General features: G+C 29.6%; 3 protein-coding genes across 4 annotated transcripts; 1 reads left to right on the top strand and 2 right to left on the bottom strand.

The window, feature by feature from the left end:
- Window positions 1-1,877: 1,877 nt before the first annotated feature.
- Window positions 1,878-3,292, top strand: LOC111009131 (GATA transcription factor 15). Its single transcript, XM_022282078.2, has 3 exons — window positions 1,878-2,352; window positions 2,440-2,586; window positions 2,699-3,292. The coding sequence occupies exons 1-3, from the start codon at window positions 2,329-2,331 to the stop codon at window positions 2,984-2,986; spliced, it is 459 nt and encodes a 152-aa protein (XP_022137770.1). The 5' UTR covers window positions 1,878-2,328; the 3' UTR covers window positions 2,987-3,292.
- Window positions 3,293-6,813: 3,521 nt separating this feature from the next.
- LOC111009315 (heparanase-like protein 1) lies at window positions 6,814-9,553 on the bottom strand. Of its 2 annotated transcripts, XM_088124380.1 has the most exons (10): window positions 9,526-9,553; window positions 9,215-9,254; window positions 8,858-9,086; window positions 8,722-8,758; window positions 8,430-8,613; window positions 8,200-8,348; window positions 7,823-8,012; window positions 7,619-7,744; window positions 7,447-7,546; window positions 6,814-7,349 (listed from the first exon to the last, which is right to left on the bottom strand). In XM_088124380.1, exons 3-10 carry the CDS (start codon window positions 9,074-9,076, stop codon window positions 6,966-6,968), a joined length of 1,389 nt encoding a protein of 462 aa, XP_087980506.1. In that variant the 5' UTR covers window positions 9,077-9,086; window positions 9,215-9,254; window positions 9,526-9,553; the 3' UTR covers window positions 6,814-6,965. The 2 variants fall into 2 exon arrangements, with proteins under 2 accessions (XP_087980506.1, XP_022138056.1); XM_022282364.2 differs by lacking the exon at window positions 9,526-9,553 and having other exon boundaries at window positions 9,215-9,519.
- A 3,712-nt stretch (window positions 9,554-13,265) lies between these two features.
- LOC111009142 (hydroxyproline-rich glycoprotein family protein) lies at window positions 13,266-14,366 on the bottom strand. Its single transcript, XM_022282098.2, has one exon. It carries the CDS (start codon window positions 14,168-14,170, stop codon window positions 13,640-13,642), a length of 531 nt encoding a protein of 176 aa, XP_022137790.1. The 5' UTR covers window positions 14,171-14,366; the 3' UTR covers window positions 13,266-13,639.
- Window positions 14,367-26,615: the final 12,249 nt, after the last annotated feature.

Raw genomic sequence — 26,615 nt, 5'->3', positions numbered from 1 at the left:
GTTATAAGATTACCACTTATTAAATATAACAAAAGAAAAAGGAAAAAGGAAAAAAAAGTGGTGTTCTCTCCATCACATATTTTCTTAAGACAGCGTTTGGACTATGGAGTGATATTGAGACCAAAAATTGTTTTTTTCTTTATTTATTTATTTTTTCTCATAAGGTCAAAATTTGTTTTTTTTTTGTTTTGTTTTGTTTTTTTTAATGTGAAATTCGAAGTTGCCGCCAAATTCAAACTCCCAAAAGTAGAGCCCACGTTGACTAATCTGAAATCAGACGGTGGAGATGTAACGTGGCAACTGAATGCTGAATTAAGTCCAAGTTTGGTTTTCCTTTAATTGTAATTAATTGAGTGTTTTTTTTTTTAATTTAATCTCTTATAATTTAACTTTTATAATCGTACATGTTCTCTCGTTGAATGTTGAGATTAGTTGATAATAAACTTAAGAAATACAATACTTCATGGGTTGTTAAAAATTTAAAAAGAAAAATTAAGGGTTTGTTAGATAATATTCTCATTTCTTATTTCTCGTTTTCAATTTTATTAAGAATCCTAAACATTTTGCAACTAATTATATTTCTTGTTTCTCATTTGTCAGAAATATTCTCAAAATTATATAGAAATTTTCGAAACAACAAAACAAGTTTCTTGTGTGTTGTTTTCGTTTCCAATTTGCTATAAAAACATAAATATAAATATTATTTGATAACCCTTAAATTCATGGGTGTTGGAGTCATGCAATTCTATTTTTTTTAATTAAAAATGAGGAAACATGAACAAGAAACGGGAACGTTAAAAAGCGAGTCATAAGAGAATTTAGAAAGGTAAAATTTCTCATTTCTCTTCAAATTTCTAAATAACTTAGGTAGAAATTTTCACTTTTTTACTATTAACCAATTTTAATATTTAACCACGAAAATAGTATATTTTTTTAAAACAACGCATACTTAAACCAAAACATAAATTTAGAGAATATATTAGACTGCATATAGAAGAGGAATATTTTAATTCATCATTCAAATTTATAAGAAATGAAACCTAATCTTAAAGCTTTTATTCTCTAGCTTAATTTTTCTCCCCTCTTAATTTCTATCAAACTCACCAGACAATAATTGAATTTTTTTTTTTAAATTGAAAACTAACGCGATAATCATTTAAACAATATGGACTAAAACTAGAACATATATTTAGCGATTCATTAATGACCAATTTGATAATATTTTGTTCTTGACTCTCTAGTTTTTGAAAATTAAATTGGTAAACACTACTTCTACCCATATTTTTTTTTGTTTTGCATATGCTTATTTGAACTGTTTTCAAAATTGAAGTCAAATTTTAAAATCTTAAAAAAGTAGATTTTTTTTTTTGAAAAAATTGGCCAAGAGTTTAAGCATAGAAAGGTAGCAATATATTAAATAAATTGTGACCGAAAAAGCATATTTGGTTAAAAAATATAAAACAAAAAACAAAATAGTCATCAAACCGAGTCAAAATAATCTAAATCAAATAAGCATCCTTAGTGGTTCACTAGTAAAAAAAGATATGGATTAATTAAGAATGAATGAGTTCAAATTTCATAATTGCCACCATCCTTAAGATCCAATTCCTCTGTTTTCTCGACACTAAATATGATAAGATCAAATGATTTTCTAGAGAAATTAATCAAAATGCGTACAAATTGACACGAACAGTAAGACGTATAAAAAGAAAATACAAATCAAATAAAACGACCAGAGAGATGGAGGGAGTGGCGCCCTTTTTGTTGATTTGGGGGTAGTTTTTGGCGGGGTTTTGTTTTTTCACTCAGGGGTATTTCCGTCATTAAGGAAAAAACAGCGAGAGGGTCGCTAGGGTTTCGCCTGGCGCCCTCTTCTCCCTCTCTTGTGCGTATATTTAAGGATGGTTTTTTCAGATCCGCTGCGGCCACTGCTTTTGTGTCGGTTCCATTCCCATTTCAATTTTCATTCTCAATCTCAATTTTCTTTCCCTCCTTCCCTTTCAATCTTTCGTTTTCCCTCGGTTTTCTCTACTTTTTTTGCTTTCTCTTCACTCCATAGCCTCTCCTTCTCTTATCTCTTTCTTTCTCGCTCCCTCTTATCCATTTTGCTTCCCCTTCAGTTTCCGCCTTCATTTCTGCTTTCTGGGTTTCATCCCTTCCTCTCCTGCTTCTGGGTGCCTTCCTTCTCTCTCCGATCCCGTTCCCCTGCCTCTGATCGGGACACCCACATTTGATTCCGTGATTTTCCGATCGTTTTCCTCACTGCCCACTTGGAGTTTTGGGTTCTTGAGATCTGGGTTTCTCTCAGATCTCTCCATTAGCGGCCGGATGATGCTGGATCCGAGTGACAGAGTGAGTAAACACCCTCTGTTTCTCTCGATTCGCTTCTGATTCTGAGATTTCTCTCCGGGTTTCTGATCAGCGTTGTTAATCGTGCAGGGATCGGAGTCGGAGGACATGTCCGGGAAGAACTCCGGCGGGGTTTCGTCGGAGGAGAGCCAAGTGAACGAGCAGAACAAGAAGACCTGCGCCGACTGCGGCACTTCAAAAACCCCCTTGTGGAGGGGCGGCCCCGCCGGCCCCAAGGTGAGGAGATTCAACTGATCTAATCTAATAAACCAAACCAAACCACCCCACAGGATTTCTTCAAGCTGATCCAAATATCTGATCTCTGTTTTCTGTTACTCTGATTTGACAGTCTCTTTGCAATGCGTGCGGGATCAGAAGCAGGAAGAAGAGGAGGGCGATCTTGGGGCTGAGCAAAGGGGTTGTGGAGGACAAGAAGAGCAAAAAAAGCAGTAGCAATATAAGCAGTAACAGTAGTAGTAGTAGGCTAAGGGATAGTTTGAAACAGAGGCTTTTGGCTTTGGGGAGAGAAGTTTTGATGCAGAGATCTACTGTGGAGAGGCAGAGGAAGAAGTTGGGAGAGGAAGAACAAGCTGCTGTTCTGTTGATGGCTCTCTCATATGGCTCTGTTTATGCTTAAAAAAGAGCCATTGATGATGATGTGATCAGAAAAAAAAGAGCAATAAGAAGGAAACAAAACAAAGAAAGCCAGCAAAATCTGACCCTTTGAAGTGTATCTTCTTCCATTTTGTTTAAATCTTTCCCTCTCCCTCCCACATATTGAGTGAAATTTTTCTTTATTATTCATCCCCTCACTCCCTCCCTATAGCTCTCTTTTTTTTGTTGTATTGACTAACCATTTGTTCTTTAGTTGTTGGAGAGTAATGAGTAATGTAGTTGTGTTGGAAGAGTTGGATAATGAATGAATTTTTGTTGAACACTGTCACTGATTATCATGATCTTGATCTCAATTCGAAAAAGAAAAAGGGCTTAAAATCCAACTTCAACCAAGCCTTATTTGAACTTGTAATTGGTGATTTCAGATTTGTGTAGCAATTCTTAATTAGTTTGTGGTTTTGGGTGTTCATTTATTGTTGTTTTAAGGTAACTGAAGTTGCACATATTAATATTTGATAACCCACTTGGGTTATGTTTAGGCCATTTTGAAAGGGAGTTTATAAAATTAACAAATTAATACAAGTGGAGGGAATGATTTTGCATTCAAGGATGAGAAATATGATATTATTTGGAAGGTTAATGGGTCATTGACTACTACTAAAAATTTGAAGGTTCCCTAATTTTTTTAAAATATAGAAAAAAATTTATTTTTTTTTTTGTATTTTTCTTTTCCATTTGTAAGAAATTTAAAGATATTTAGTTGCGATAGGAGTACTTTTTATTTGGGATTTCAATGTTCTAAGAAAAAGGGAAGAGCATATTTGGAAAGTCAAGCCCTCATTTTTCATGCCAGAATGAATTCATCCTCACGTTTAGATTTTCTAAGAGTCCATAATACATTGATAGAATAAAATGTTTGTCAATTAGAAGTTTGACTTAAAAGGAAAATTGGGATTCCATTATCAAATTTTGAAATTATAAATTATTTCAAACACTCTATATTATTAAATAATGAATATGTTCCCTGCATTGTTTTGATTTCTAAACTCTGATTTTTTTTTCAGTATATGAAATTTATACAACCATTTTATTTTTTTAAAAAATTAATTAGTAGAAATTTGACATTGACATGTCTTTTATTCATCTAATTTATTAATAAATATTTCATGGACTTGTGTTTGAAGTTAAATGTAGAATGTTAGCTTGTTATCTTGACATGATTCAATTGTTTTGTTCAATAATTAATGAAATATCAATGTTAGGAGTTAAAATAGTTTGTTTAAGAAAAAAAATACAAAGTTTAGAACTAACGTATAATGTTTGAAAGTTCAAAAACTAAACCGACATCATTAATTACTAAAGTCTAAAGGCCAAATATATGATTTAAATTAAATAACATCTTAAAGTTAGTTTGATATCCATCTTAAATGTTTTTTTTTTAATTTTTAAAGTTATATTTCTTTATAAATAGAATACTACTTTTGTTATAAAACATACTTTGAAATAAATGGTATACTTTTTTTTAATCAAAATTCCATAAACAACATTTTGAAAGTTTTGTTTTAAACGAAAACAAGATAAAAGAAAATTATTATAAATAATCATAAGATTTAAAACAAAACAACGAAAAAATAAATTTATCATTAAATAAATTGTATGACCTATAGGAAAAAACCATGGGGTGTTATTCTAAAGAAAAAAGAAATAACGAAATAAAATAATATGGAGTTGTAATAGGTTATTAAATTCCATTGATATATTGACATTTCTATCCATACGTTCGATGTGAATCAACATTTTATAGTATTACAAAAAAAATTGACAAAATATAAAAAGCATCACTAATATGGATATAATTAATATTAATATTAGTCCATTTTAACTTATTTGAAAAGTGGTGTTTATTTGATATTTAAAAATATTTATTGTCAAAATATTTTTCTATATTTTTTAAAAAATATTTATCGATATTGACATTTCTACTGATATTTTTATAAATTACCAAACAAGACCTTTAAAATTGAGCTGGAAAACATAAATTTTATAAAATAAATATACATTTTGACAAAAAAAGAAAAAGAAAAATAGTAATAAGAAAATAAATGTTATCCATAACTTTTGTGGCAGTGATGCATGGGGTGGAGAATAAGGGAATGGATTTTTGCATCCAATCATTTTGCTCCAAATAAGTTATCATTAGGATAACTGTCTTTTTCATCATTTCTATTCTATATTTAAGATCATAAAAGAAAAAAAAAAGGTAACTTTTATAGTTATGGGTTTAAATCTTATTTTGATGGTTGAAAAAAATTTTCTTTAAGAGAAAAAAGATTTATGTTTGAAATAAATTATTTTAATCTCACTTTAAATATTATATTAGTCCTTAAACTATGTATAAAAAAATTATTTTAATTTTTACCCTGACTCATTCAACAAGAGTTTTTTTTAGAATGGCAATAAATTAAATATTTATTTTTAGTTCAAATTAAATGTTTTTAGAACAATCATATCTAATATAGTATTTGTCTAGGTATATAATTAATTAGGTAAATAAATAAAAAACATGTCTATATTAAGTTAAGTATTTTGTAAAAAGGACCCAATTATGACTTAAACTCAAATTATTCTCCACCAACATAAATTTAGCTCAAGGAAATAACGGTAATTGTCATCTGTCTCTGACTGAAAGGTTGAGTACGAATCCTCCATCCCGGTGTACTAATATTATATATCAATTAATTAGGTAAATAAACAAAACATGTTTAGTCGCTGTCATCAAATTTTTTATTTTTGATTTAATAAAAATTTAAATATTGTTTAAAATTTGGACGTGACTTACTCTATCACATGTGACTTCAGCATTTATTTACCAAAAAAAAAACATTTAGTAATTAGATAAATATACAAAAGATGTATTTACCTTAGTTTTTATTAGATAATTATAAAATTTTTAAATAATAACCCATATGGTTTTTTTATGCAAAGTCCAGTGGATTAGTATTTGGAAATTTTAGTGACTAAAATGAAATAAATTTTGAATATTAATATTAAAAACCATTAAAACTTGTTTGATTGAAGTATAATTTGGCAACATTAACAAAAATTAAGGCATACTCAGTCAATTATTTTGATTTTATCATAATTAAATATTTAAGTATCAATACTTATAAATTAATTATTACTACAAACAAGTAATTTTTTTTTATCCGTAGTGCATATATATATATATATTGTTTATTTCCCCAAAATTTCCATTGGCTCATTTCCCTAGAGCTTCTATAAGGGCCATAAATAGATCTGGGCTGGTATGGGCTTATGGTCTAATGAGAATAAATGCAATACGACGTCGTATTTCTTGATGCGTTTTCATTTTTCATTATTTTTAGTTTTTTGGGTTCGTAATTTTGTCTCGCCTTTCGTTCATATTTATATTAAACACTACATAATTTTTAGTTGAGTTGATTAAAATAATTTCAATAAAATAAATGAAATAGTGAACCCAAATCAATAATTTAGAATATTGAATGGGGATGGATCCAAGTAGCAATATATATAAAAGAGTTACTCGAGGGATTAGAAGATTGATATCACAATTGTAAACTCGCAATATAGACATGAGAAAAGGAAGGAGACGGAATGCAAAAGAATCCACTGCCAGAGCGTCTCTCCGAGAATAGGAAAAAATGTATTTATTATTTTTATTATTTTTGGAAAAATATATAAAAGTTTTTTTTTCTATTTAAAATAAATAATCAAAGTCTAATCTTTTGCCAAAGTTTTTCCAACTTAATATTTGAATTCATAGGATTGTAATCGCGGAATAAGTATGATATATGTAATGACATAGTATTGAGAAAGAAAGAAAATGCATTATATTTCATAATGTATGGTGTATTTCATATTTATTTTAGACGATACACAACTCTAACTTGCATACTACGTTGCTCACTAGTAAAATAAAGAGTGGATTGAAATTGAAATAAAGTAAGGGTGCATCCAAATCACAACTTGCAGGCTGGAGCGACAAAGTCAGGGATGACAATGAAAGCAACCGACCAAGTAGTAATAAATATTGAGGAGTTACTCTCACGGTAAATAGGTGTAAGATCTGGCAATTCTCCATCTTTTGTGATCTCTAATGGACTCCCATTTAAAAGCACGGTGGAGCTTCTAAGTAGGTCATCTTTTGGAGTCAAATGATACTCTTCCCTATGAGATGATATTTTTCTTCCATCTTCTGAGAGTCCTCCACTTGGATTGTTCTTTGGATGAGAACCATTTCTCGTGGGATTGCTTTTATGCAAACTCATGTGGATGCGGTTTTTAGTATTGATTTCAAAGTCGGTTTCGTTGCTCAGATTGATGAAAAGCAAGGTTACACCAGACTACAAGAAGATGATCATAAATACATAAATCAATTACACATTATAGTGTCTTTATTTCTTTATAATCTAACCATATCTAAAAGGATTAGCTTCTTACTCTTCCTCTTGAACAATGAGCATAACTGCGAAGATATGATGAGACATTGTTATGAACCTTGAGAACATCCGGACCCATGAGTCGGTGAAAGAGAAGTGCCCTAATGAAAAACACAACACCAAATTAAACCAGACTTCTTTTAAAGATCGAGAAAAAAAATTAATCGCTTTACCCGTAGTAATCCGGCGTAGGAACTAAAGTTGAGGCTTTAAGGACACCATAGATTCCACCCATCAAAGTCTGTCTACAATATACTTTGGTATTGTACAAAGCAGCCATCCCAAGTTGATCCAAGTACCTATAATTCAGTTCATATTCAAATAAATTACCCACAAAAAAAAAAAGAAAAAAGCAGTTTGCATGAGTTTTTAATTACCAAAAACTGTTGATAAATGCATCAGAAATATGAGGACTGCCACCATGATAGGCTCCACCAGCTTCTCCAACCCAAGCAGCAGACCAAGGGCCATGTCTTTTAATTGTGTTCTCAAGTTGTTTAAATACATTTGAAATTTGGCTAAGGTATCTAGGATCAACGAACCTATAGATCAATTTGGGGTCATCACCTACAAATCAAAAAGGGGTTTCTCAATGTTGGAAAACTATAATTTATGCGTAAAATGTGTAATGGGATTGGTAGAATAGCGGACCTGCACCCATGTTATAGCGCCACGTGTCTCGGTGAGCATGAAGTAAATAATCTCACACGACGACTCAACCAAAACAGTCAATTTGTAGTATTATTTAACTTACCAAACTCCCATGAATTTATTTGATAATTCTTTTCGACCGTGTATTGAATAAGCGCTTCGGCATTGCTGTAGTTCCAATCTCCTTCCCATTGAATTCCTTTTGTCTTGTACTTCCCGAGAAGGGCGTTCAAGCCGAAAGTCACAATGGCCCTGAAGAAAATTATTGAGTAGGAGGAAAAACGAAGATATAGAGGAAAGAACTAAGAAAAATCATATTCTAGAATAACATACCCTGTCTTGTTGAAAAAATCATTCAAATCATCCCATCTTTCCACGTACAAACATCCCTCGGAGAAGTCGAATAACAAATCTTTGTTTGCTTGGAATGGGTGACAAAGTCCCTTGAAGGGTCCAACATTATAAATCAATCTGTCTTGCAAAGTACCTCCTACTCTAATCCTTAGAGACTTGAAAGCTAATGATATTATAGAGCAAAATTTAGTTAGATTTTTACTATAATATCAACTTTAATTAGTTAAATTGAATAGAGAGATTATTAATAATGTGTTGAAAAGAGCCAAACCTTTCACTGCATTGACAAGGATAGGAAGATATAAATCCTAGAACAAAGGAAGAAGAGAGATAATTAATAAAATACGACGATTTAAAATGTATTTTTTTCTTTTGTTCTTCTTTTGATCCCGTAGCTAGATTCTCACCACATTGAGCATAGATGCACGGCCATCCCAAGCACAAAGTTTCGTCCAACTATTACACTCATTATGGGGCCAAATATCCATAGTCAAGCAGATGTAATTTTCGTCGGTTTCTGCTATCGTTGTGGTTCCATTAACCACAATCCTACCGATCGTAACATTGCGAGCCAAAATGGTTGGTATAAAAGCAAGAAAGAAAATCAAAAGGAAGTGGCATTCCATTGTCAAAATCCTGTCAAATATTGAGCAGAAACAAATGAAACTATAGTAGATAAGTAAATCAAAAGTTTTTCATCTAAATTTTGATGCTCTTGGACTTAATTTAATGGAAGAAGATTGGAAAATTTGTAAAGATATTACCTTTATGATGGTGGTGTAGGAGTCCTTGAACTGGTTGGTGCTACAACAGAAAAAATGGATCCACACCCTCAAAATCAAGATTAGAAAGAAATTAAGGGATGGTGAAAAGGAATTGGAGGAGAGAGTTTATATATATGCTTTAGATGATTCAGTTTTCATTTCAATCAGAACTTGTCTTGTTTAAAACATCAATAAGAATTGAATGCAACTCCTTAACACTAATGGGGTTTCAATTTTCTTCTTCAAAAGAAAAAGGAAACTGCAAAATTTGAACTTCAAAACTGTAGATTTATGAAGTTGCATTAACTCACAAGTCTTCAAAACTGTAGATCATTTCATATGTTGATTTCCAATGTTAATAATTGATTGTATTTCTTGATTGTGATTAGTCCTTTTTAAAATTTTGATTTGGTTAATTATTCATTAATTTAATTAAATATTAAGATTCATTTTTAAGTACTAATATCGTTGAGGGAGAAATTCAAGCTGGACACGCCACCATCATAGCTGTACAGATGAGACGTCAAGGACTACAACTTACAACCGCAAGGGGACAAACCATCAAGCGGATGTACCACCCACTGACTGTCAGGACGTCCGCCCTTCCTTCATCAGGGCCTTGTACGGCTCGGGGTGTCCCTGAAAAAATCTATTACTAAACACTTGGTGTCTACTCCTATTTCTTTACTCAGATTATTGAATTGATTGTCGGAGTGTATTAGGCGGGACACCGTACCAACGTTGATTTTTCTAGTTGTAGGTTCATTTGCCCCTCGATAGAAAAATGCTTATCCGAAGAACATGTGGTCCTCTCTAAAATTCATTGTCAACAAATATATTTTATTATAATATTATTAAGTTTATAGCCTAAAATACAAAAAACAATGGTTGAGCATTCAACTAATTTATATAATAGTGTTTGTTGATGTGATTTTAAACATCAAATAACGAAACTTCGATGGAAAAAAGCCTAGGTAAAATTCAACCGAGTTTGGTAGAATGTGCACCTAGGTCATTCATGACAATGATATTTATACACATGAAAGTTGAATTTGAATAAATCATGAGTCTAACGCATCTAAATTAAGTTATATTGAATTAACTATAGTAATGTGAATAAGATTTAGCCTCAAAAATTGAAATTAAAATAGTATTTATGCTCTAAATTGAATGGCATATTATTAAAATTGTTAATGAAATCTTAGTCAAATTTTAGATAAAAAAGTTAATTTATAGGCATAAAATTTTAAAAGAGAAAAAATGTAAGTTTTAAAATAAATGTTTAAATACTATTTTGGTCATCTACTTTTGATTTTTGATTATTGTATTTTTAAATTGTATATTAAAATATACTCTCCAGTTTAAACTTGAAAAGAAACTTTTAATATAAATTTATTGTTAAAATTTCAAAAAATTTAGTAAATAAAATATGGTGTATTTAAATGGGCTGGCTGACAAAAAGAAAAGATCACGTTGACAAATGGTCTTCGACCACGCTCCAGAACCGTTGCCAGGCTGTCCCTCCGATGATGCTGACGTTTGCATGAATATAAAATTCAAAATACCAAAATTAACCTTCCGTTTTCCTTTTTTTTAAGCGGTTTTTAATTTTAACTTTCTGTTTTCTTTTTCTTCTTTCTGAATTGTTTTTTTTTTTACTTCTTGGAAATTCGACATTAATTAATAAATAACAACCATAAAGAAATTCATAGGATGCTCGATTAAAAAGGGTCCACCACACATTACTATGCGTGCGATCCAGCTAATCCTGTCCCCACAGCTTGTCCTTGTCCCTTCCACTATTACAAATTACATTAAATGCCCTTCTTCTTTGTCTTCTTTCTAATTTGATTAAATTTTAAATTTAATCCAAATTTATATTTAACGAATCTCTCCACTTCCAAAAATACATCTCTGAAAATTAAAAAAAAGTGTAATTAATATATTAATAACTTTTGAAACAACTTAAAATATTCATAAATCTATGATTTATTGGATACTTTTCAAAATTTAGAATCTATAGAGACGATTTTGAACCTCCACAAATTTATGGGGCATAATTTGAAGTTCTATAATTAATGAGATAGATGGGAGACCAAATTTGTAATTTTACATCTTAAATTAAAAGAATGTGAAGATGAATCGGACGGTGCAGAACGAGTTTGGTACATTAAAACGCAATTCGACAAAAAAAGTGCAAACTGTCTTTTCACACCTCCTTTTGATATCAAAAAAGAAGGACTTGGCTTTTTGGTGGCACATGCGATTATTAATTATGATTGGAATAAAGTTGGAATTTTTCTATTTTTAATTTTTCTTTTGGTACATTTTGTTCGTGACAGAATAGTGAAATTCCCTTAAAAGGGTATTTTCTTTGCTAAAAAAATATTGAAAGCATGCTCTAATTTCTTGATTAATTGATTAGAAAATATGGCTATATGCTTTTGCACTAAAAGGTTGATCTCTCAAGATTCTCGTCGGTTATATTTGATTCGATTTTTCTAATGAATCTTTTTATATTTCTTGAATAATGGGAATTAAACAAGTCATTTTAATACTTACCAATGCTTGGTAACGTTTTCAACTTCTAATTTTTAAAAAATATATGAATTTGGCAAGTATATTCTGTTTTTTTCTCGTTTCTTATAAATGTGTTTTCGAAATTGTGCAACAAAATCAAAGTTTTTTAATTATATTCTCATTTCTATTTCTTTAAAACATGAATAAAAATAGTATCTTATCATCATTGACTTATAAAATGTATTATAAATATTTAAAAAATAAATAAAAGGTAACATTTTAAATATTTAATTTTAACATAAAATTATGTAGTGTTGCTAAACATGTTTTTATTTTTTAAAATAAAAAATAAATAAATAATAAGAATGATCAAAAATAGAAAAATAAATAATAAGAGTGATCAATACAGTTCTATTTTTCTTTATTAAGAAATAAGAAAGGAAAAAGACGAAACAAGAAAGGAGAAAAGACCCTAAAAAAAAACTACATCAAACCAAACACATAATATTCCATTTAGTTATTTTTGTAATTTGCAGATTCCACTTTGAGTAGCGTATTTATATAATTTTTTGGATCTCAAAAAATTTTAGTTTCATAGACATTTTTTTTTTTTTTGGTTAACCTCTCAATAGAATGCTAACTTATCAAGTCTATCAAACTATTTGTCCTAAAGTTTACATAATAGATATCTCATGTTAGTGTTCTTCTATCAATATATTTTTAATTTGGTAAATATATTTATGAAAGATCTAAACCTTACTTATACTCAATGAACTTTTCACTAATATGTTTATAACAAAAACTATTAAAAAGATAATTGATAGTTTAAAGATGTATCATAAACTACTTAAAAATCGACAAAATCGTCAAATAATTCAATATATTGAAGTTTATGAAATGAATTTATAGTTTCATATTTAACTTCTTTTTACATTGTATTTACTTATTCCCACGATATTTATTTAAAAATTCAGTTACTTTAAAAAACAAACAACCAAATTTTAAAGATTATTTGCCACCTTCTTATCCAAAACATTTATAAGAAAAAAATATTTGTTCATTAATTAATAAATGTTAAAGTTATTATGTAACTATCCAGAATCTTCCATGTAAACAAATTAAAGAAAAACAAAACTTTTACTAACTAGTCAAACATGTTTGAATTTTTATTCTAGACAACTAAACCTCCAAAATAAAAATTAAAAAAAAAAAGTTTATAAAAACAACTTGTAAGTTGTAAGATGATTTAGAGACACCCCCAGATTTAAGCCCATGATTAAAGGCTTTGTTCAAATCAAAATTATATAAACAGAGAATAAAGAGAGAGAGAGAGTAGAAAATTACAAATTTGTCATGAAGAACAGAACACAGTTTCATGCCACTGAATCAATCAGAAAAATTCAGAACCCACCAACAATTTCCACCGATTCAATTTCTCTCAATCTTCAAGAAATTTTCTTTAATGAACTTCTGAAAACAAATTAGACCCACATTCGCCATTGATGAACAGAGCAAGAACATCGAAAAATCATTCTACCAAACATTGTTATTATTATTATTATGTTCTTGAAACTAAAAAACACAATGGAGAAGAAGATTCGATACATACAATTTTGTTTTTGTTTTTTCTTGACGAATTGAATTTAGAATACAAGTAGAAAAAAAAAAAGAAAAAACACATTATATAATTTTATACGTAGTCAGCCGATTACAAATCAATCTAATGCCCATGGAGATTTGGGGGAATTTGGGATGAGAAAATTTTCTTTACCCCAAAATGCAAATTCCCGATCTGCAATTTCTCGTCATCTTCTTCGAAGATCGAAACCCCCCTTTCTCGATTTCCCAGATCTGCGAATCCGCCATTATTGAAATTTCCTTTTTCCCCCTTCCCTGTAATTTGCACTAAAACAAAGCGAGTAAAAGAGTAAATAAAGTAGCAGTAAAAACAGAGCAAGCGGAAGTGGCCGTCAAATGGGCGGCGGCGGAGGAGCCCGGCGGCGGAGTGTGGTAGTAAAATGGGAAATACGGCACAATCGGGTTCGGCGGCGGCGGCGCCGGGTAATTGCTGTACGGCGGCGGCTGGTAGTACCCACCGATGATTCCACGTGGCGGCGGCGGGGAAGAGTAGGTGTAAGTGGGCTGGGCCGGTGGGGGCGGGGAGTAGTAGTAGTAGGTGCCGGAGGAGGGGGGAGACGGCGGCGGCGGGCAGTTGACGGGAGGAGGAGGGGACGGCGGCGGCGGCGGCGGAGACAGATACTGGCCGCAGGGATTGTCACAAGCAGAGCACATTGTGCATTCGATCTGGTACTTGGAGGAGACAGCCCCGGCGGAGGTCCGGCGGTCGGTGGCCGGAAGAGACCACAATGTGGCCGGAAAAATGAGGAGAACGGCGGCGAGAGGGAGGAGGAATCTCAGAGGAGCACCATTTTCCATAGTGGGGAAGTGGGAAAAAACCAGATTCGAGAGAAAAGGGGGAATTGGAGTGAATAATTTATGGGGGAAACTGAAATTGAAGGAGAGAGAATGGAAGGTTTTTAGAGAGAGAAAGTGGAGTTCTTTTGGAACAGTAGCAGGCAGGGACTGAGGGAGGGATATGTTTTTGTTTTGGTTGTTTGTTAATTAAGGGGAAAAAGAGGGGTTAAATTTGAAATAGTTTGAAAGTGAGGGGGTTTGATAAATGATACCGACACGTTTTAAAGAGAAAAACAAACAGCCGTATTTAGTTGGGAGGGTGGAGTGGAAGTGTAGACTGTAGAGGGAATCTTCATCTTTTACTTTATTTTATGATGATGAGTTAATTTCGACTGTAAATAAATGTTAAACTAATTAAATTTATAGACTTATCACAAACTTCTTGACATTAAGGTATTAAATTTTCTTCCTCATGTCAACATTTCTATTGATATTTCTCTGTATCTATGGATTCGATATCAATGTGAAAAATAAAACGACATTACCATATATTGCAAAAAAAAAGAATATATATATATAAACACAATATCAATCAAATATTACTAACATTGATATGGTATTGATATTAAATCATTTTTCATACTAAAAGAAAAAAAAATATTAATTATTTTTAGCTTATTTAAAAATGATGAAAGACTTATTTGTTAATTTAAATATTTCTTACAAAATTTTTTATAACCTTTTTTTGTAAATATCTATCGACATCAATATTTTATTGATATTTCCATCGACATCAATATTGTTTAATCACAAAAATGGATTGTCCTGACGAAGCTCAAACACAAGATCAGAAAACCTATGCTCAAAATTTTGTGCATAGAGAGATGCTCAAGTCAGTCTAGGTCTGATCTATCACCCAGGATAGGTGCAATAGATTTGTGTACCTGAAAAATACAATGGGTCCCCCAATTTATAGGCTTTGGTTAGTCATGGTACTTTCGGACTATTTTAGTTTGTGACATTTTTAAAAAGTGAATAATTTAGTTTATTTTTACAAAATTTTAACACAAATTTTCTACGCAATGAAAATCTTTCGATACAAATTTATGGTTATATTTTAAAATATTTAAGGAGCCAAGTGTTAATTCTAAAAAGATCTCATATAAAAAATAAAGATATCAAAATAGTCAGTTTTAAAAATGACAGTGACTAAAATAGATATTTTAACAATACATTGACAAAAATGAAAAAAAAAATTGAAAGTACATCAATTAAAATGGAGGTTTTAAAAATATCAAAATGAACAAAGCTAAAAATACGAAACCGATTATCTCTATATAAAAAGAAATATATGAGATTTTATTTTATTCTTAAATTTCAGATATATATGAGATTGGGGATGCGGAACGTGAGTAAATAATGAAGCTTTATATTTTACCAATTATTTTAATACGATCACTTTTTTTAAAAGGCTTGAAATATAATAATCTTATTATTAATTTCATGTTTTGTCACATGATTTTAATCCGTAAATAGGAGTTATATTTTTAATTATTAAAATTCAAAATCTAACCAATCAATTCTGATTTACGTGACTAATTGAAGCAACTCAATAATGAGCTGAATTAAGTTAATCTTTTTTTTTCTTCAACTTGTACTCTAATTTAAAGACAAATTGTAGTTCATAAACTGTCAAAACATTATATTTTAATAATTAAACTTCTCCATATAAACATCATTTTTTAGTTATTTGTTGTTATCTGTGCATGTAGATCACTAAAAGGATTAACCAAAATTTATTAACAATTATATACAAAGTTTAATCATTAAGACAAATCATTTAAAAGTTTAAAAGACACAAAATTTAAGTTGAATTATACATATAATTTTTGAACTTTTTTTTATTAGTTAATTTTGGTTGAGGCTGTGCCATATGTGGTAATAACTTAAGTTTAAATCTTTTTATCATTAAAATACCAAAATATGTCTACTTGCTTCCCTAAATGAATTATAAAATAACTATTTCGGTGTCATACTTGTAAATTGTCTATTTTGTTTCTCTATGCTTAAAAAAATCAATTATTTTGGTATATGCTATTATTTTCATACTCGTATTAATATATGTAGTTATCTATTTGTTAAAAATAAAATAAATAGAAGAACATATTTTGTTTTTTATTTTCAAATTTGAGACATCAAAATTTTATATTTAATAGGTCATTTAAAACTTTTCATTTCATATTCAATAGATACTAACTTATAAAAAATTTTGTCAGTCTTTGGGAACCTATTAAACACAATATCAAAAAGTAGTTTTGGGATCTCTTTAGACACTTTATAATTTTAAATACTTACTAGACACAACTCTCAAGGTTCAAAAACCAAATCGGATATTCAACCAAAAAAACATGAAGAATTAATCGGTATATTAAATTTTCGTCAACATATTAGTATTCTATCATCAACATTTCCATATGTTCATAGATTTGACATTGACATAAGGGATTAATCGATATTTTTGAAATATCATGGCAAAAAATACACAAATTATAAAAATTATCAACAAAATATCACTGATATGAACCTAATATTAATAATAAGGAATTTAAACAAATTTAAATATATCTTTTAAAATTTTTATTTTCATTATTTTTCTAGAAATATTCATCGACATCGACACTTTGTCGATATTTCATAGTCATTTTTTGTAAAATCGAGATTTTAAGGGCCCATTTAATAACGTTCTCATTTCTCGTTTTTTCCTTTTTAATAAAGACAAACATAATTACATTCGATAACTATTTCTTATTCTTTATAAGTCTAGAATGATAAAACAATATTTTTATTCATGTTTTGAAAATAAATTACAAATAAGAACAACAAATAAGAAATTTGATTTTGTTCTTTCCTAAAAATCTGGAAAACAAATGAAAAATAAGAAACATAAATAATTGTCAAAAATTTAAATCTTTTAATAAAACAAGAAAAAAAAAACGTTATCAAATGATTTTTAAATATTTCCACAACGTCGACATTAAAAACTTCGAGAATTAAGAAGAATTTACACATGGTGTAATTTGGCATGGGAAAGCGTTGAAAAAAAAACGGTGAAAATGGAAAGTCGAGGGAGATGGGATTGACCTCATGAATAGAAGTGCACAGATCAAATTATCGACGTAATGAACACGCAACTTCTACGTGCTTTAACAACCCATGGTTTCAATTCAACTGATCAAATTATCGACCTTGGAAAATGATAAACTATACGTGTCAAAGTATCACTTGTTTTTCTAAAGATCTGAGCTTTGAACTGTTCGGGTGGAAGATCAAACCATCGCCCTCAAGAAATGATAATTGATATCCGTCAAAGCATTACTTGTTTTTTTAAAAAAAAAAATTGGAGGTTTGAATTTTCTCCTTTACCTTCTTTATTACAATTAATATAATTGTAGAGATTTGAACTATCAACCTCAAGATAAAGAGTAAATATATTGCTGATGTATGTTTAATATTGACATTCTCTACTATTCGTCGAACTCAAGAAAATAAATTAAAAGAAACACTCACCTAATCTATATGGTTTAAATATATGTTTACATCGATGTGTTAGTCACATCATCCATTTACTAAAAATTGATAACAAAAGATAAATTAATGGTAAGAGTCAAGGGAAATTGTCTTCATGTACAAAGTTTTTGGTTTTAGAAATTTGGGTCGTTCTCTAAAAGATAATTATTATGGCTCTTTCTGACATAAATTACACTTTGAAAATTACTAATTTTCTACTCATTCTTACCCCAATTTCTTCGTTTCTTCTTTAACCTCTCTAAACAAAAATTTTGACAATCTAGAAATATGTTAAAGTTCTTGGTATAAGAAAAAAAATATTCTGTTCTTTAGAGAGGTTAAAAAATAAAGAAAAAAAGTGGGGAGGAAGGAGTAGAAAAGTAATTTTAAAGTGCACTTTACGCGTTGTTTTTTTTTTTTAAAAAGACCAAATTTAGAAAAAGAAGAAAAAACTTTAGGGTACAGACTGACAATTTTACAAGGGTCAAGGTATTTTAGAAATTTAGGGACCAAAATAAAATAAATTTAAAATTTCATAAATCAAGATTTAAATTAAAAAAAAAAATCTTATTCCATGCAACTGAAAATAATAACAATAATAATAATAATAATTAATGTCCTATGCACGATAGTAATAATGTCCATGTATTTTATTTCATAAATGGAGCTTTTTAATGCTGCAAGAAAATTGGTTCGCAAGGTGATGGATTTAATAACGAGTTAGGTGAAAAATAAAACTAAACTTTTTTCTCCAAAAAATCATTTTAATTAAACCAAAAAATAAATAAGAATCGTACGACAACACAATGCAAGTGTTTAGCTGTGTCCCCATTTTTCTACTTCAGCAAGTTTATGCATTGAGCCGAACTTTTTCAGAGAGAAGAGTTAGTTTTTTAAAAAATTACGAAAAAAAAAAATGATAGTTTCAAAACTATTTAATAAAAAGAAAAGGAACACTTCTCCGTCAAATTTCTTCGAAGATGTGCATAACAAGTAACACAAAACGAGCTGAGAGTTAGTTTGATAACATTTCTGTTTCTTATTTTTAATAAAGAAAAAAAGAGTTGCATAACCCTAACCTTCATGGACGCAAGAATGATTAATCAAGATTTTTTATGTTGAAATAAATTGAAAATGAAAACAAGCAACAAAGAACTTGTTTTTGTTGTTTCCAAAATTTCTATACAATTTTGAAAACGTGTCAAAAAAATGAAAAACAAGAAATATAAATAGTTGTCAAATACTTAAATTTCTTAATAAAATCAATGAAATTGAACAACATTGGTTTGTTACCAAAGAATAATAAAATTTTGAGAATGCATCTCTCCCTCTCTTTTTCTTTCGTGTGCGGATATGAACACTCTGACTATTAAGTTGGAGTTAAGGATATGCATATCGTCACATGGTAATTTTTATGGAAATTAAAATGCTTAGCTCTTAACGGTGAGGACCAAATCGCCGTTAAAAAATTGATAGGTCATTGACTTTTATGAAAAGTATTTGTTTTTGCACTTCTGTATCTTAATTGTCAAACATTTAATGGTGCTGTGGAAACTATTAATTTTTATAAAAAATATTTGTTATAAATTTAGCTTTACTCAATCTATTGTTTTCTTATGTGGTGAAAAAAGGTTGGTAGTCTCCCGGCTATTAAATTTTTGTTGATATGTTGATATTGTTTATCGGCATTTTCATATGTAAATGATTCAGCATCAACAAAAATAGCGAATGATATGTTTATATAGTTCGCACAAACTCGACAAAATATAAAAAATACCAACATAATATCACTGAAACTAAAACGTATTGACAAAATATTAATATTAATAATTTTAATTTCTTTAAAAAGTGTGAAATGCTATTTGTTCCTTTCATATTTGTTAATAATTTTTCATTTTTTATAATTTTGCTAGAAATATCCACTGATATTAATATTTTACCAATAATTCCACCAACATTTTCATTGACATACAAACCTGAGCATAGTTCAACTTTAATTTGCATGTACTCCTTCCCTCGAGATCTGAAATTCAATTCCCTATATCTCCGAATTGTTATACTAAAAAGAAAAAACATATTAATTGACATTAACATTTAAGACCTCGATCTCCTATTCTTTTTCAATTTCCTTTCCCATCATCATTTTCTAATTCTAGCTCAGGCTTTTTTTTTTCTTCACCTTAAGTATTCAGGCTTATTGTCTCTCCTCTTGGATTATATATTTGAATTCTATGTTTTTATTTGTACGATAGTAAGAAAAAGAAAAAACTCAAGTTTTTTTATACGCATATCTTAATTGTTAATACAAAATTTTCTGTTCAACTCAATATATTTTACTTTAAATATAAACCTTATTTTACTCTTTAAACTTTCATAATTTTATGTCAGTATCTAATACTTTTATTACATACAAATTTATTTTCATCTTTAATTACCATTTAATTTCTATAGCGTTTTTATGTAAAATATAATACGACATATCTTAATTTTTTTTGGTTTGCTATAAAAAATTATGACTGTTATGGGAAGATAAAAAGAGAAGAGACTAAACGACGGGAGGTCAAAGGAACCCGAGAAGAAAGCACGAGCCAGGAAAGGAGGCCGGCACCCGGCGACCTGAGCCGGCCCAGGCCGACCAGTGGCCGGCACCAAGAAGGTCTCGGCGCCGAGCCGTTCTCGACTACTCGACCGAGAACTATAACGGTACATCCGACTATTGCGCAGTTACACCCGTATTAACTCACCTTGATTCTCAATCCAACCGAAAACCGACAACGAGGTAACGGACCGAGAGATTTAAGATTTGGCTAGGGCAAATCTGGAGAGGATGGGGATTGGACAACTATAAGTCAGAGATGAACCAAACCCCAAAGGGTATGTTGGAACATCTTATTCTCCGCACTCGACTTCTGATACTAACTTAAGCATCAAAGCCCATGCGGTAAAGCCACACCGGTCCTAGTTTTCATCTGTTTTGCAGGTCAGGTTGATCTGTCGATCCCTTTTTGTATTTAGAGGATTGGTGTACATTTGGAGAGATCTCCGGAATTCAAATCTCTGCATCAACAATGACTATGATGGAGATTAAATTATCTTACGCAGATAATTAATATCTTATCCACTAAGCTATATTCGAATTGACAAAATTAATGATAATAGTACGAAGATATAAATTAAACAAAATTGCACTCTAAAAATCATAGCATAGTTCAACGAGCAAGACAACTACTCTTTCTCTGGGATTAAAGATTTAAATTTTCACACCCCAAATGTGTTGTAGTGAAAAAATTGGACTCTAAAAATATTTGAAAAGAAAATTGAAAATGAATTTAATAAAATAGAAAAGAAAAAAAGAGTAGATGCACTGTTAAAAGAAAAGAAAAGAAAAAACTCTCAGTTACTCTATTATTAATAAAGAAATTAACAGTTGTGTAATTAATTTAAATTAGAAAATGAACAAGAAATAGTAAGTTATGAACTATGATGATTTACTTGAATATTTATAAGTTTTGGTAGTGACAGGTGTTTAAATCCAACTGTATTGAGTTATTGCCATAGAGAATAAGCCAAAAAAAGAAAAGTTCCACGCATTATGTTGGAAAATAAAAACTCATTTAGATGTAATTATTAAAATTATCTAAAAAAATGTAATTATTAAAATTAGCTTGAGAAATTTTGTATTTTTGTATTTTTTTTTTCTCTAGGCTACATGCACTGTTTTCATTATTGTTTTGTGATTACAATTATTTCTCTAACACAACATAGAAAATTTTGGTGCATGATGAAAGAAATTATTTGATGGGATAATTAAAGAGATGACAAATGACAGGTTAGGGTCCCAAATCACCAACTTGATCTGTAGTTTTTAAAAGGACAATTTGGCAGAAAATGAAGGGAAAAAGGCTGAAAATCTGAGGAGTGATATGGGCTAGTTGGGACACGATATCCAAGCAACCGAAAACGGACTGTACCCGGAAGGTATGTGTATTGTCCTCATACCCGTACACATGCAAGGAGTGTTATTGTTTGAGATCCCAAGCCATCCAAACTATCTCTTGAAGACGAAAATTTCAAAATTGTTCAAATAAATACCTAAGCTCTAACCATATAACTTCAAATTATAATCATTCTAAACCTAATTTAACTCATTAAAGTATGTACCTCGGAACAAAAGGTTTTGTATTTGGACCCTAACTTCGGGTCGAGTGTACCTAATCTCGACTCGATTTGCACCGGGAGGACGGGGTGGGGCCCACTGCTTCCAAACAACAAAAGTGGGACCATTTCATCTATGGACTTGGTGGGCAGCCCTCCAATTCATTCCCCAATTGGCATGTTTATGGGTGTCTTATCTCATTATCTTTATCTACCCTCACATGCCCTAAAGGTAGAGTTGAATACCTTTTCACATTGCTTTGGGTAGAATGTTCTATGAACACCTCTCAAATGCCCACCATTGTTGAGAGCTTCAAAAAATAGAATAAAATCTCTATATTTCATATTTTTGATTTCTAAATTTTAAGGTTTTACATAATCTGCTCATTTAACTTTGAATACATGTCTATATTGACATTGTTTTACGAGGTAAAACTAAATTATACATATATCCAAATAAGTTTCAGTAAATAATTTATTGACAATTCAACAACAAAACTTAAAATGTTTTTTTTAGGCGAAGTTTAGAGATTAGAAAGGTGTGATATATATAGTTTAAAAGGGATTAAAATAAACATAAACATAAAAGTTGAAGAACCACTGAAGTAAGCTTTAAAACTCTGCTTTTATGTCTTTTTAGAAGTTTCTTGAAAATATATTTTTCTATTATTATTTTTGCCATCAAGACTTTTAAATATGAACTTCAATCTCATTCACTTAATCACACCTTAATTTGATTAACATGAGTTTAGTTGAACGGTAATTAACATTTGTCTCTAACCAACAGATCACGAGTTCGAATCCGCCACCTCTCCGTGTTGCCCTAAAAAGAATATTACATTTTAATTTGACTTAAATTTGCCCCTTTTTTTTCAGTTTTAAACGCAAACCATACAAATGGGCCGAAACTTGGCAGTGCCAACTTGGGCTTTCGTGTTGGGCTCAATTCGAATGAATAGGTCATTTGTTCCAAAGAATCATAATCATAAATATGTGGTACCAGCTTTTGGATTTACAAATATAATAAAATATTTAAATTTTGAAATTTAATTTTTTTAGTTATTCTGATCTTTTAACCCGTATATCAATGATATATGAATAATACACAAATTAAATTTATATTAGATATATAAGGTATATAGGTATATTGTTGGTATATAAGCACTTATAATTAGGTATATAAGTAATATATTAAATCAGGTATATAAATGACATATCAAATCTAGTGCTAATTATTCGGAATCCAGATTCGGCACCTCTTTGCGCTCCGAGTCAAGCACGCTTAATTTTAGAATTCTTACGATTGAGTTACCGAAAAGGAAGGTGCACCTTGTTGGTATATGTAGTAACTATCAATTCTTTTAAGCCTTTTTCTTAACCATGCTTCCATGGTCTCATGATCCCTCTCATTCGGATGTGGTATCGGTTCATTCATGTACCTCTCCTCTTTAGTCGGGCGTCACACTTCAGTAATAGAACAAATCAGGTATATCAGTAATATGTCAACATTATAAAAGTCAAATGTGATTTAGGTTATAAAAGATAGGTATTTCATCTAAATCTATAAATAAAAACAATATATTTCAATAAGAGAAACTAAACCTACACAATAAATATAAAGAAATATATCAAGTATATCAATGGTTTATTAGAACTCATAATTAGATATATAAATAATATATTAAATCAGGTATATTAAATGACATATCAAACCTAGTATATCAATGGTATATCAAATTAGACATATATATATCAAGTATATCATTGTTTGAGTTGTTTCGTGTTTGGTATATTAGATTTTTGCTTGCTTCCGAATGAGTTGTACTTCCAAATTTGCTAATTGAAAAGTGATTTCTACTTTTACAAATTCCTATTATTTTTTTATTGCTAATTTTGTAAGCTCCCTTTATATAAATACAGTGAATTAAAAATAACTTGTAATCCATATAAATAAAGGGTGAAATGTTTATTTGTTAATTTAAATATTTATTATGATTTTTTTTAATTTTTCAAAAAATATCTATCCACATTGACATTTGATCGAACTCACAACCTCATAATTGGAGATATATGTTAGTTACTGTTCAACTATGCTCACTTTGACTCGAACTTGATTTGCACTTTGACAGGAAATGCTATAATTTAGCATAAAATTATGAAATAAGACCTAACAAAAAATATTAGATATGAAAATTAGAGTTACAAATATGTAAAGAAGGTAGTTGCAAATTTACCTAAAATTTTGACTTTTTAGAAAATTGAATACACCAATTCTACTCTCAGACAATTTCAAGATGTCACTTTTAGATTGGTTTAGTAAACAATTTAATTCGGTGATTTTTCATTCCCCATCATGGGGCCAATTCCAATTTCATAAAATTACACTTATAATTTAAAAAGGCAACATTATTTTCAAAGTCAAATTAGAGAATAAAATAAAATCAAGACCAGCCAATAAAATATGAGCAATAATGGAAAAAAAGATATCTGGGGACATCCTATAATCACATACAAAAATGCTATCCTTCATCTTAGGGAATCTCGGACACTATGCGTCCCTTTATGTGATCCTATCGAGATAGATAGACTTACTTCTCTTTCGATTGATCTATTGATCAAAAACATCTAGAAACGTCACGTCAGTTTAGAATTCGATTCCCAAGGCCGACTTTATTGAGAAGATTACTTTTTTTAGGTCGAGACGATTCAAATTGTCTCAACATTTTTAGTACAGGTCAGAGTCAAATAGTAATTTTTAATTTCATAGAATTACAGCTTAAATATGAATAATTAAAAAGTTAACATCATTTTCAAAAGCTAAATTAGATAATAGATTAGAACTAAAACCAACAAATAAACCACTCAAAAGCTTACCACCAAAATGTTCAAAATCTAGTGGTAAAAAAATGACAAAACATTCAAAATCCAATGGTAAAAAAATGTTCAAACTTATAATCAGATAGCAAAAAAACACTCAAATCTACTATAAAAAAAATGTTCAAATCTAACCAAAACAATTTCTTGCTCTATTTTTTTTTTCTTTTTGAATGCGTAATCCAAAGAAAGTCCAAAGCCAACTTATAAAATAGGCTCATCCAATCACAATAGGACTTATATTATAATATGGAGAAATATTAATTTCAAACTCTTTTGAGTATATACGTTTAATTCCATTAAATGAACACCAAATTTAAAAGTTCATAAACTCAATACCAAATTGCTCAAATTCAAATAAAAAATTATCTAAGACAACAAAAAGAATCAATATCCACAACAATAACCTTAAATCACTCACAACTAGCCACAAATCTTCAAATTCCAACTAATAGGAGGCTATGTTAATTTCACTCCTTAAAAACAAAAACCAAAACATGTTTGGTAACTATTTTTAGTTTTTAGTTTTTAAAAAGTTAGAAAATTGAAAATACATATTAGAGAGAGAAAATTTTATGTAGGGTAGAGATGACAATGGTGTGGGTGCGAGTGAGGATGCTCTCCCCAATAATCGAGCTCGTGAAAATTTGTTGTCTCCGTCCCCACCTCGTTCTTGGGTCCAAGATGTTCTCGAGAAAAATTATCGGTTTTATAATTGTTTTTAATTATTTTTAGAATTTAAGCATAAAAAGTTTAATAAATATAAATTAATTATTTAAAAAATGAAATCGGGTTAGAAAAAAAGTAAAAATACAGGAAAATTTGGAAAGATACCAATTAAAATAAAATATTCAAAATATGAAAATTTTAGAGAGAGAAAAATAAAATTTGTAGAGAGAAATTTAGAAATAAAAAAATTTTAGAGTGAAAATTTTTTTTAAAGATAAATATGAAAAAAAAGTTGAGTATTAGAAGAAAAAAAATGAGATTTTGGAAAACAAAAACCTGTTTTTGAAAACTAATTTTTTTTTTAATTTACATAGAATTTCAAAATAATCGTTGAAAAACAAAAAATAGAAAATTGAATTAATTATCATATAACTCTATTTTTGAAAAACCAAAAACCAAAAACCAAAAATCAAAACTGTAAGATTAAATTTGACTTCTTCAATTGAGCAGATAAAAATTAAAATATTTTTGTAAATAGTTGAAAAGATATATCTTTGACCCTACGCTTAGTTTAATAAATTTATTTTAATTTTAAACCTTAATTTCATCCAACAAATCATGAACTTGAGTAGAATCAAACTAGTTAAAAGTGAGCCAATTAAATTGGTGAGAAATCAAAAAAAAATTCCCCTACTATTTATACCTTAGTGTTTCTTTTTTCTTTTTTCTTTCTAACAAATTTTTTGTTTTCTAGGGTTGTGAGATCCATTTCTTTTACAATATACACAACATTATTTTTAAAAAAAAACCCTCTTTTTAAGTTTTTGTCTTTTACGTTCATTTTTGTTCTGATGCTTTCAAAACATTTTGACATCTATACTTTTTGTTTTTATTTATTTAGTCTTGTATATTCAAAATGTTCATTTTTGTACGTGTAATTTTAAAAAGTGACCAATTTAGTCTTTATTTGCAAAATTTTAACACAAATTTCTATACACAATAAAAATAATTTAATACAAATCTCCGACTACTAATGAGTGAAGTGTTATGCTAAAAAAGTTCCTTTTTAATATTACATTAATTAAAGTGGACGTTTTGAAAATATATGGACTAAAATAATAAAATTAGAAATATAATAACTAAAATAAACATTTTGAAATTACATGAATCAAAATAAATCAAAATCAAAAGCAAAATGAAT

This window comes from Momordica charantia (genome assembly GCF_013281855.1).
Source record: "Momordica charantia cultivar OHB3-1 chromosome 5 unlocalized genomic scaffold, Mcharantia_2.0 BLBB01000005.1, whole genome shotgun sequence".
Lineage (NCBI taxonomy): Eukaryota > Viridiplantae > Streptophyta > Magnoliopsida > Cucurbitales > Cucurbitaceae > Momordica > Momordica charantia.
The sequence above is the reverse complement of the archived record's forward strand: the minus strand, read 5'-3'. Positions and strand labels throughout refer to the sequence as shown.